Raw genomic sequence first — 12,512 nt, forward strand, 5'->3', positions numbered from 1 at the left:
CAAGACATATATATCACTTACACCCCCTTCAACTCAGATATTATATTTGTACACTCTCACTCTCAACAGGAGAAATGAACACTGAGTTTTACTGTGTAGAGACAATCAATAGATCAGAACAGAATGTACAATGGTTCAAACTAAGGAGGTGTACCGTGGAAAAGAGTTGTTGTAGTACTGAGATGATGACAAAGGCATGAGTCTCATTCTGACTGGGATACATCATGATTCTGAACCGTAAAACAATTTATTTAGTACATAGCGTACAATTCTATAGGCTGTGTTGCGTTTTGATTGATAGTTATACGGATGGACTGTAGAGATCAGCTATAGTGATGGAGAACCATACGTACACACAGTAAAATCCGGAGTGTTCATTGAACTGTGAGAGTGGGGGAAATGGACCGGCAAGGGTCTCAGAGATCAGTCAACACTCCAGCTTTAACAGTGTACTACAGCACAGGCACACACATGGCTGCAGACAGACCGGGCTCTTCTGCTGACGGTGTCTGCATTGCAGTGGACTCTCTCTCTCTCTGTCTCGCTCTCTCTCCCTCTCTCTCTCCGTTTTTCTCTCTCTCTCTCTCTCTCTTACTCTCTTGCACGACCCCCCAAACCTCTCCTTGGGTCTTTGCGTGTGTCTCACATCCATCCATTCATTATCCTGTTTGTCTGTCTGTCTGTCTGTCTGTCTGTCTCACCATCTGTCTCACTGGCGTTTTTCTCTAACTTTTGAATATTTCATTGAATTCAACCATCTGGTCTTCCCCCTCTCTCTCTCTCTCCTCCTGCTCTTTCTGGCTTTCTCACTCACATCTTTTCTCTTTCTCTCTCAATCTCTGTCTCTTTCTCTCCTTCTCATCTTACTCTCACAATAAATATACTCATCTTTCTCCTCCCTCTTCCTCCCTCCATCTATCAAAATGTCCCTCGTGCTTGTAAGCAGTTGTGTCTTCGTCCTTCCTGTGTTGTTCTCACTTTTTTTTGCTGCACCCTCATGCATGCATACACACACACACACATGCAGAGGATAACCCAAAGTCACTAGCACAGTATGTCAAGGACACGTTCTTGTGTGTGTGCGTGCATACCTGCAACCGTGCATGCATGCGCGCATGCGTGTGTGTGTGTGCGTTTGTGCGTGTGTGTACGTGCGTGTGTGATCGATTATGCTGTAGGAGTTAATCAGGTGGAAGTGATGGATGGTGTTCTGATGTACTCAATTATCCTATGTCCTGTCACATGTACGTGTGTGCACGTGTGACGTCTTTAACAATGGTGTTTACAGTAAGTAGTTAAAAGCCTATGATCATAGCAGAGCTCAGTGACCTTGATGTTTACAGTAAGATACAAAGTGTGTGTGTGTGTGTGTGTGTGTGTGTGTGTGTGTGTGTGTGTGTGTGTGTGTGTGTGTGTGTGTGTGTGTGTATATATGTGTGTGTGTGTGTGTGTGTGTGTGTGTGTGTGTGTGTGTGTGTGTGTGTGTGTGTGTGTGTGTGTGTGTGTGTGTGTGTGTGTGTGTGTGTGTGTGTGTGTGTGTGTGTGTGTGTGTGTGTGTGTGCATAACATCTCTGTGTCTCTACATCTGTTCTCTTATCTCAGTAATTCACCAACGTTTTCATCATAAGGACCCCCATTTTGATATGCTTTTATCTCTAGGACACCAATCTAACCACATGAGCCCTATAGCGTCCCTATTCTGAGGCTAACATTCAGCACAAAGAGCAAGCTCACAATGCATCACAAATGCAAAGACATTTAGTGTAGAGGGAAAATAAGAATGCATGTGTATGAAGTATAGACCATTGAGGAACTCCGGTCAACTAATTAGGTTTTATGTGGTCATGATTTGGTTCTGTCTGTAAAGAACTGTCATGAGAATAACCATTCTTATATGTTTCACTTGCTTGTACATGTAATAATGGTAAAGTTTGACTAGGGGACTCACTCAATGTCCCCTGGGGGTCCCCGCCACAGAACCCACGCTGAGAACCACTATACTATAAGACCATTTATTTTATCTCTCTCTCTGTGTCTTTCTGTCTCTGTGTGACCAGTCTTGCCTCTCTTCCCATCTCTCCCACACACACATTGATATCCCCCTTGATGGTGTGTGTGTGTGTGTGTGTGTGTGTGTGTGTGTGTGTGTGTGTGTGTGTGTGTGTGTGTGTGTGTGTGTGTGTGTGTGTGTGTGTGTGTGTGTGTGTGTGTGTGTGTGTGTGTGTGCGATGTGTGCACACACACACATACGTACTGTACGTGCGTGCTAACTCAGCAGTATACTCTCAGTCAAGCTGAAGTTGTATTTTCGTTTTAGGTTACGGCACGTCTGAGAAGAAAAGTGATGAGCTCACCAAGTTTTCCACACTTTCCCCCCCAGTTCCACACTCTGGCAACCGGGGGGATAACGGTGCCAGAGTGGAGGATGAGGATGGAGGTGGTGGGGGGTGGGGGAGTGGCAGGCTGTCAGAGGATGAATGAAGAGGGGGAGGGATGAAGGTTTGGGGCGGGTTGGGGGGCCCGCATGCGTCTTTTGCCCGGGGCCTGGCAGAAAGGGGGGAGGCGAGTAGAGCAGGGGTCTTCAACGTTGTTCAGGCCAAGGACCCCTTAGCCGAGAGAGAGATGAAGCAGGAACCCCCCACATATTGTAAAAAATTGTGTTGCAGATTAAACTTTTTCATATATTTCATAGATAGCTTCATAGACGTGTTTGACAGCATTATCATTGTGTAGTGTTGTGTGTATTTTCAGACAGTTAACCACTGAAACCCTCAATACTTAGAAAACTTGGTCTGCTTTACTCTACACCAAACCTCTGTCGGAAATTGCTGATCTAAGCTCACAACACCTCGCAGCGCGAGGCGTTGTGAGCTTGCACATCTGCTATTTTCGGCTAACGTTCCCCTCAGAATAGGGATGCTAGGGTTCAAGTGATTAATGCAAAAAGAAAAAGAAAAAAAGCGTCATACAAAGATTTGGCGGGCCCCCTGTAGTTACTGTGAGGAACCCCTAGGGGTCCCGGACCCCCTGTTGAAGTCCCCTGGAGTAGAGAGTAGAGCGCTGCGCCGGATTTATACTGGCTTGTGCTGCATGTGTGCACATTGGAAAATAGGCGGTTCTACAGGCTCACTGCGTGTTGTGATCCAATGGGTTGAGAGCCTGTCGATGGCCACTAAGTATGAATCAGGCTTCAACGTCTCTGGGAAGTCTCTGGGAAGAGTGGAAAAGAGGGATCAATGGGCTGACACGTGGAGGCACGCCAAGGAAAGGAGGGACACACGCGGGGAACAGAGAGAGAGAGAGAGAGAGAGAGAGAGAAAGAGAGCGGAGGAGTGGAACAGTGTCAGGGAGGGAGAGAAAGAGAGAGAGGGAAAGTCTGTCCGCAAGCCCATGGAATTATGGGGAAGTACAGCAGGGCGAGGTACTGTGTACTGTACCATGAGAGCTCTGGTCAATGATGACAGGAGGAGAGGTGGAGGACGTGTGTGTGTGTGTGTGTGTGTGTGTGTGTGTGTGTGTGTGTGTGTGTGTGTGTGTGTGTGTGTGTGTGTGTGTGTGTGTGTGTGTCAGGGAAGAAGGGGAAAAGTATCACTGTTGAGCTGAGAGGAGAAGAGGAGAGAATAAGAAAGGTGGGGGGTGGGGGGGGGTCTGAGGAGAAGAGAGGAGGAGGAGCGGAGGGGAGAGCAGGACGTGATGTGCTGCTCCACTGCAGCACTGTAGAGGGTGGGGTCTCACAGCGAGTCAGAGCACGTCTGGCGCGCAAATGAGACGTGCACGCATGCACCCGCGTGAACACACACACACACACACACACACTCCCCTTCCAATTCCTATAGTTGATAGACCTTCAGCAGTGTGTGAGAGAGCCATGCGTTTCCCAATAAGAATGTTCTTTGTCCCTATGACCACCTCTCTCTCTTTCTTACTGTCTCTCTCTCTCACTCTCTCTCTCTCTCTCATGACTCACATTGCCCTCTGAGTGTTTAAACACTGAGAGCATTGGGGATGACAATGTCAGAGAGGAGAGGAGAGAAAGAGGAGAGGAGGGAACAGGGCAGGAGAGGAGAGGAGAGGGCTGGAGGAGTAATTAAATGTATCTGCAGAGGGGCGTGTGCAGTACTTGTGCCTAAAAGCTTCCTGCGGAATGACGTGTAGGGAGGTGGGGATCGTGCATGTGCGTGTGTGTGTGTGTGTGTGCGCGCATGTGTTAAAGGTTATGTGCAATTGAAGCCTCACAATAGTGAAGGTATTGTCCTGCAGACCCACCCCAGGTCTTGTTTAAAGAGTGTGTGTGTCAGTCAGTGCTGAACAGCAGGCACTTGTGATTTTATTGTGAAGAAACAGCCTTTACTTTCATTATCTGTTTGCTCAGCTGTAGTGTGCGCATGCCTTGCTTGGTGTGGGTGTCTTTGATCAAGGGCACACGCACGCACACACACACACGCGCGCGCGCTCACGTGCACACAGATGCACACATGGAGCCGAATACACTGTCCACCAAACCGTGTACTTCTTCACTGTTGTGTTGATCATGCACGCACACACACACACACACACACACACACACACACACAGAAATAAATCTGCACAGATTTGCGCTGTCAGATAAATCGCACTATAGTCACTATAGTGTGGCGCCGTGTTAAGTGGTCAGATGGGTGGGCCGCGTGCATTTTCAGATTATTTTAGTGATCGAGCAATCGACTGTGTTCCGGCTTGGATCAATGGAACTAAAATAGTTTAAGTTCCTATTTATTTATCTATATCACAATGAAAACAACATTTTCAAGGTTTTTATGGAAAAATACCATGACATTTACTACATTATTTTCTTTTATTTGAATGTTATTTTGAATGTTATATTATTATCACTATAATATAGTGAACACTCTACTATAGTATAGTGAACACTGTACTATAGTGAACACTGGCAGTCCTGATTACAGCAGGCTGTCGTTCTGACTTTATGACCAACGTGTGCCTTGGGTCTGGTCTCCACCACCTTATAAGGTGTGTCTGTCATGGGAGGGCACACACACACACACACACACACGCACACACACACTTTGTTAGGGGATAATAGACGCCACATGGCTTTTAAATCCATGCTTTAGTGTCAACAGTAGTGTTTTATGTAAGATCAGTCTGTGGATATGTAAGCACAGTCTAATAGTCCTCCATCTTTCTCTTATCTCTCCATCTACAACCTCCTCTCTCTCCTCTGCCCTTTCTCACTCTGTCGTTCCCCTGGGTTTCTGTCCTTCATCGCAGTGGTTCAGGGACCCCTAGGGGTCCTTGGGGGGGGTTCCAGTCGGTCCCCAGTTAAATGGCTTAAAATAGCAAAAACGCAATTTTAACACAAATATTATGGTGGTACCTGGTACAAAATCTATTCAAATGGGGGGGTGTAGCCAAGTACATCAATTTGGGGATCCGTGACATGAAAATATTTGAGAACCACTGCTTTGTTGTTCAACTTCTTTCTCTCGGGCACACGCCTACACAGTGTCTACTGTATACGCCTACATCCACGTGTGTGTGCGTGTCACACACACATGCACACCACACCACACACACGCACACACACACACACTCTGAATAGACCCTGTGATTCCTTGTCCCTATAGCAACAGTGTGATGCGGTAGCAACAATACAAAACTGTTTAATTCAGTTGGATTTGGTTTTACTCTGACACATCATGGTCACGCATCCCAGAACATCCTAAATGTCTACCAGTGTGGTAGACATGGACAAAAAGTCACTTGTTCATGTTCCTCAATCTAAAGTTCAAAAACACCACATTCTTGGATAGACACATGCATGTCACGTACAAACAAACGCACGCACGCACGCACGCACGCACACACGCACGCTCAAAACACACAGAGAATAAAATACAAATGCAAACCTCTAAACCACATTACATGTCTTTGGGGATTACATTAAATTAAAATCTAAATCTCAGCAAGCAGCTCAGTTGGTTTATACATTTTCTGGATGGCCAGCACTGTTCTAAGTGTCTTGGCCTGTCAGTAAGACAGACAGACAGACAGACAGACAGACAGACAGTCAATCAATCAATCAATCAATCAACCAACCAGTCAGACAGACAGACAGCCAGACCCAGTAAGTCAGTCAGTCAGACTCAGGAGCAGCTCTCGGCCAGACAAGCCGCATCTCATCCAGATGAGAATGCATATAATATCAGACATCTGCCAATATCCTGAAGAGACAGAAATGAAAACAGTGCAGGCATTGTAGGCTGTAGGAGTGTTTTGCCTCTGCAGGCCATGGCTGGACCTCTTCTGTACCTGTTTGGACTGGCACTACAACAACATGTGGCACTGACGTTGTACGCACACGCACAGACAACTCGGAGTCCTGTAGTCGGTTCTTCAGTTTATTAAGGAAACACACAGTCATACTGGCTGGTATTCCAAGGCCCCGGGGTCATGAATAGAGAGGCCTGTGCATGGCAGTAGACTAGAGGCTCTGGCTGAACCTGGAGCTCAGGTGGGCTGGGTGTCGCTGTTTGTTTGTTTGTGTCTGTTGGCTGCGGTGACTTTTTCTTTCAACCTTATCCTTGGGACCATGGAGAGCTTGACGTGAATGTTTGTTAAGGGAGACCTGGCTCACAGACAAGAGACCGAGGTATACGGACAGGGTGACTGCATCAGGTTTGAGCATGTTGTGCTTGTCAACACAATTTAAGACCTTTTAATACCGGTTAGAATGAAATACTGTATACGACAGATTCCGCCGGTGGAATAAACACTGAATGGACAGTGAGACAATACACGCCTGTGTGACCAGGTGGCTTTCAAACCAGGGGATTAGGGGATTTGGCGCATCAAGAAAAAAGGTTTTTAGAGGCATCTGAGACTGAATTCAAAACGTAAACACCAAACTGAGTTGGTACAGAGGATGTCAAAGGTTCGACCCTCAGCTCGCCCCAATCTGGACAATCTAACCACAAGCCACTGAGCTAGCAGAAGCTTCCCTGAGCAAGACGTTTAACAGGAACCCCCTCCCCCCCCGCCCCTTGCGCTCAGCAAAAGCCATCTGAGCAGCCATCAGCTGGGTGAGGCTGTAAAAGCAATTTACCCTCTCCTGGGGCCAATTCTCCCCTTTCCCCCTATTTATATGACCTTTTAAGGCCTGGGAAAAGCACCCTGACAGTGGTATGATACATACACAAACACACAAACATGCACGTTTCGAGTGGACCTGCAGGAAAGGGAGTTCCGTTGGCGTGACCGGCCTGGAATGGGGTTAGAAAGGCCAGGAGAATGTCATGCATTGTGTAGGTGTTTGAGGCCTGGTCGAACCCACCTCCACACATGACCGTGTTAGAACAACACATGTGTGCTGCACGCAAAGTGTACTGTTAATTTATCCATTCCTAACCTCTAAGAGTTACTGTGAATTATACATACAGGTAGCTCTGACCAAGCAATCTGATTGGTTGAAATGCTCAAGCGCTCAAAGTTTTTTTTTCTCTATGTGTTCAGTTTGGGAAAGGTTGTCTAGCTGAGCATAGTTGACAAAATATCATATGATTTTAGTTGACTAAATCTACATTTGATTTAGTCGACTAAAATGTATTTTGGCGGGCCTTGATGGCATCGTAATGGCTTATTTTACACTTGGTTGCATGCTGAAAATAGCTGATCTACAAGCTCACTGCGACGTGTTGTGAGCTTGTAGATCTGCTATTTTCAGAGCGCAACATAAAATGACTTAGTTCTACTGAATCTCTTCTCCACTAATCCCTCCCTAACATTTTAGTCTTTTTTATTTGTGGATGAAATTGTCACTATATTTAGTATTAGTGTTAGACATCGCAGCTATTTTTTTATTTAGTTTTCGTCAGTGAAAAAAGGTAGTCGACGAACATTTTTTGTCGTAGTTTTAGTCAACAAAATCAACACTGTAGCTGAGACATCTAAATGGGACTGGAGTGGCTGAGTAAACAGGGACACGTCTCTGTCTGTCAGACCTCATGTATTTCGGAGATAAAACCAATGCCAATAATCAAGATAAAGCACACCCTCTCGTGTAATATTGCTCAATTAATAGCTTCCAGAATCCTTCCCTAATCTCCCTGTTGTTGTCCACTCTGTTGTTGTGTGTGTGTGTGTGCGCGTGCAGAGCTCTCACCTGGCGCTGATAGACACTCTGATGATGGCGTACACGGTGGAGATGGTGAGCGTGGAGAGGGTGATGGCCTGCATCAACAGGTACTCCTGCGCCGAGCCCTCTCACGGTGACGGACACATCCCTGAGCTGCCCTACGACACGGAGGATGCCGTCACTACCTGGATCAACAAGGTAATAATAATAATAATAATAATAATGATAATGATAATGATAATAATAACAATGAAACTTACAGTAGAGTTCTGCATAGTTGAGCTGCATGGTTCATCGCCTTTTATTTTGGGTGTCAAATGCAAAAAAAGTCATTTATTTAACCTTAAATACCGGGCCTAAAGTAGACAATAGTGAGCATAAACAACAATGACGTGTGAAGAAATGGTATGGTAGGCATCAGTAGGGGGTGAATGTACAGATGAAAATAATGGCATGGACCCAGACATATGACGGCTTCAGCAACAGTTTCCTCAGCTTTATATAGGGTTCCCCTAATCACCCCCAGGTGAGGCCCAGTGGCTGACGACCTGCCCCACTCTGCCAATCACTTCCCCTGCTGGGAAAGAGCCCCGCCCCAAACAGGCAGAGTGGGGAGGCCGTCACACTAGCTATGTTTTGGTGTACAGAGTGACACAGAGCTTACAGTCAGTCGGCTCAACTGATAATATTACAATTTGTAGGGCACTTTTCATACATAGAATAAAATAATAATAATAATAATAATGATGATTATTATCATTATGTGAATATAAAGTGCCTTACAATATTGAATATATACAACATAAAACTGTATAAACATTCACAAAGCACTCACTTTACAGCAGCTTACATGCTCAATATATTTGAGGAACAGGCTGTGGACTCCCCCACCGTGGGACTATAGGGTTCGAATTCTCTGCAGTGCCCCCGACTTGGCCGCAGTTGTCTAGCAGTGACAGGGGACTTGAATACACAGGAATCAGGAATTGGCGTAACAACTAAACACAGACACACTATTGTATATGGGCAGTTGGACTAACTAGAAAGATACATTACTTATTATTTTAACCCTATATGCCTGACTTAATTTTTGTATTTTATTATTATTGTGTGTTTACTATTTAATCCTAATCCTATTCCTTTTATGCCCATGATTCTATGCATATGTTGTGCTTTTGCCTGGTGTTACTTTGCTACCGATATGTTCATTTCTATATCTGTCTCTGTTAATTGTGAAGTATTTTAATTTTGTCCTGCCTGTGAAGCACTTTGAACTGCAACCCTGTATGAAAGGTGCTATACAAATACAGTTTATTATATTATTATTATTACCAGATCAATACATTCTATCCACACACGCTCAGAAACATTATTATGAATCTGAGAACAGAGGAGAGGATGAGTACTGTACACATAACTCCAATAATCTAATAGTGGTGGGTCTTTCACCCTGTCAGGTGAAAGATTTTCTTTATTTGCCCCGGACTGACAAAAGATATGAGATCAAATCCTCCATCTGCCCTCCGACAGTTGGGTCAGAGCAATATAGCTGTGTGGGGCATGTAATCATATCACAGAGCTTATACTGGAAAGAGAGGCACCAAGTCAACCTCTATATCTGATCTCATCTGGTCCGTTGGAACAGGATTTAGAGGTTTAACACACGTCAGGCTTCCTTCACAACAGCAGTAGCTGCCAATACTCCCCGAGTCCCCAGAATGGCATTCCTACAGAGTAAAACCAGTGTGTTAACTGAATGAAAGCTAATGAAAGTTAATTTAACTCACCCACACACACACAAATTCCCATTAAACTGCAGCCTGCTACACCTCTCTTCTTTTAAACGATTTAAACGATTTAAGAGTGGCAGTGGAAAGACTTTGCCCCGGCTGTTTGCCACTGCCTTATTCTTATCTTCTATTATTTTAACTCCTTAGTAGCTATTTTAAATTTCAAATTTAAATGTCCCTTTATAATGTGTTTCTTTTGCACTTTGTCATAGCGCTCTTAGGGGCCATTGCCGAGGCGTTCCTTCCCGGAAGGCATTCACTCGCCTAAAAAACGCTTCCAAGCACCCAAGTTGAATATATTTAAGCTCTCAGCAAGCAGATAAAAACACCACACGAGAACAAGAGAGCGCAGAATTACCGCTCCACAAACGTGGCGCTCCCATTGTAAACAATTCAAACATACGTTGTTTTGAATTATCTAGGGGACGTGTGGCCCCTTAATGTTTTATGTAAAGCACTTTGAATTGCCTTGTTGTTGAAATGTTCTCTGCAGATAAACTTGTCTTGCTTTACTGTAAGAGAGACACATTTAGTAACTTGGGGTTATTGACCTGGCAGGCAGTGGGACTTTTGTAATGGCAGCTTTCAAACAATGATATCGACCCCGATATATAAGATATCTGATATCCGATCTTGAAGTGAAAACTAAGTCTCCGCTTTTGTGTTCTTCTTTAATTCTTAGTTTTAGCGTCACGGTCAGGAGTGTCCCCCCCCCCCCCCCCCAGAAACAAAACATGATGCATGTTTGGTTCCCAGCTGAGGCTGTTGACATTCCTCTGTGCAGAAGCACGTGTGCTTCCTGTTCCCTGCTGCAGGCCAAGGCCAGCCGGATACACACACACACACACACACACACACAAACACACACACACACACACACACACACACACACACACACACACACACACACACACACACACACACACACACACACACACACACACGGATAAACATGCACATGCAATTTTGATATAAACAACATCCAAATAAAAGTGCATACACATGCTAAATTGAAAACAAAATGGCATGGGAGGCACTCTCTCTGTCAGTCTGTCTGTCTCTCGCGCGCGCACGCACGCACGCACGCACGCACGGGTTGGAACGGCTGCCCCTCTGTACAGCTCCCAGGCATTGCGTGCCACGGCCATGCTTGGCTGCGCTGTGAGTGTTGCGCAGTCAAACCCCTGAGTGTTGATTTAACTCTGTGAGAGTGTACAAATGGACCCGAAAGGGTCCATTTGCACACTCTCACAGAGTTAAATCAGCACTCAGGCCTGTGCAGTGTGTGTGCATCGTCTGACCAGGCTGTTACATCACCGTTCGCACAGAGCTTTTTGAAGCTGAGGGAGCACTTGTAAAATAGAAAAGCCTTTTCAAGGAAATAAAAAAACATATCCAGTGAGGCGAGGTCGCTTTCATTCGCTTTTTAAAGCTTTTCTTTATGTCGTACTGTAGCAGAAAGCTGTATCGGGTTACACTGCTGTGTTAGTTAGCGTCAGAAGACATGGCACCACTTTGCTAATAAATCCTGGCGATGTGACGCTGCAATCCTTTCATGGTCTTTTAATCCATGTTCCTAAAACTATTAAGCCTTGTTTCAGTCAGCCACTCTCATCGAGATAAAACATTAAAAAAACATTTATTGCAATGATATTGCATTGAATTTGGCTCTGAGTGTGCATGGCTCTGCTCCCCTGATACTACAGAATAATCTGTGCAAGCATGACACACTCTGGGATCGCGAATCCCCCTGAAGCAGAGCCTAAATATACACATAAGACATGAACACATTTTGAACCCTTCACACGGGAGAACTCAAAAGATACACACGGACATTAAAGGGATAGTTCACCCCCAAAATGACTTATTTTCAATCGATTATTCACCCCATGGAGCCTTGAGTTCATGGAGATTTTTTAGTTTTTGTTGCATTCCTAAGACAATGATTTGATGACCAGTGGAGTCTCCGGTAGGAGACTCAATAGAGACTCTTAGAGTCTCTTACCGGAGTCTCCGCTGGTCATCAAATTATTGGCTTAGGAATGCGACAAAAGAATCTCCATGAATTCAAGGCTTCATGGGGTGTATAATTGATAGAAAATAAGTAATTATTTGAGTGAACTATTCCTTTAAAGGAGCTACACCATGAATTTAAAAAATAATAATAATATTTGATATCATATTGTTTATGTCCCTCAAATGTTTTTCAAAAGGTTTGAGCCTAAATCAAGCCTCAGATATACTCATTCCAACTAACTTCTCTCTGGCTTATAAAGCACTTTCACCTGCAATACCACATTGTCCTGTTTGGCACGGGGCGCTATTGAGCCAGTTTGTATGCATGTTATGTCCTGGTTCTGTGTGGAAAAGGTAAAAAAAAAAAATAAGAAAACATAAAAAAAAAAAAAAAAAATGAAAAAAAATATATATATTTTTTTTTTGGATTTTTTTTTTTTGTTAGAACTGAAAAACGGGAGGAATTGTTCCCAGACGTGACGTAGGGTGGGGGAACAAATCTGACGGACTGTTTTCAGACCAATTTACATAAAAACCACAGATAGCCTATGAAAGCCTGCATGCTCGAAGTC

General features: G+C 44.7%; 1 protein-coding gene across 2 annotated transcripts in view; it reads left to right on the forward strand.

Moving 5' to 3' along the window:
• The window catches only part of camsap2b (calmodulin regulated spectrin-associated protein family, member 2b), a 72,853-nt gene that overhangs the window by 13,915 nt on the left and 46,426 nt on the right, over nucleotides 1–12,512 (forward strand). For both annotated transcript variants that reach the window (XM_084057499.1, XM_084057500.1), the window contains one exon: nucleotides 8,153–8,332. In XM_084057499.1, coding sequence (XP_083913625.1) covers nucleotides 8,153–8,332 — 180 coding nt within the window. The remainder of the gene's footprint in view (nucleotides 1–8,152; nucleotides 8,333–12,512) is intronic.

Source organism: Gymnoscopelus microlampas (genome assembly GCF_963454915.1).
Source record: "Gymnoscopelus microlampas genome assembly, chromosome: 5".
NCBI lineage: Eukaryota > Metazoa > Chordata > Actinopteri > Myctophiformes > Myctophidae > Gymnoscopelus > Gymnoscopelus microlampas.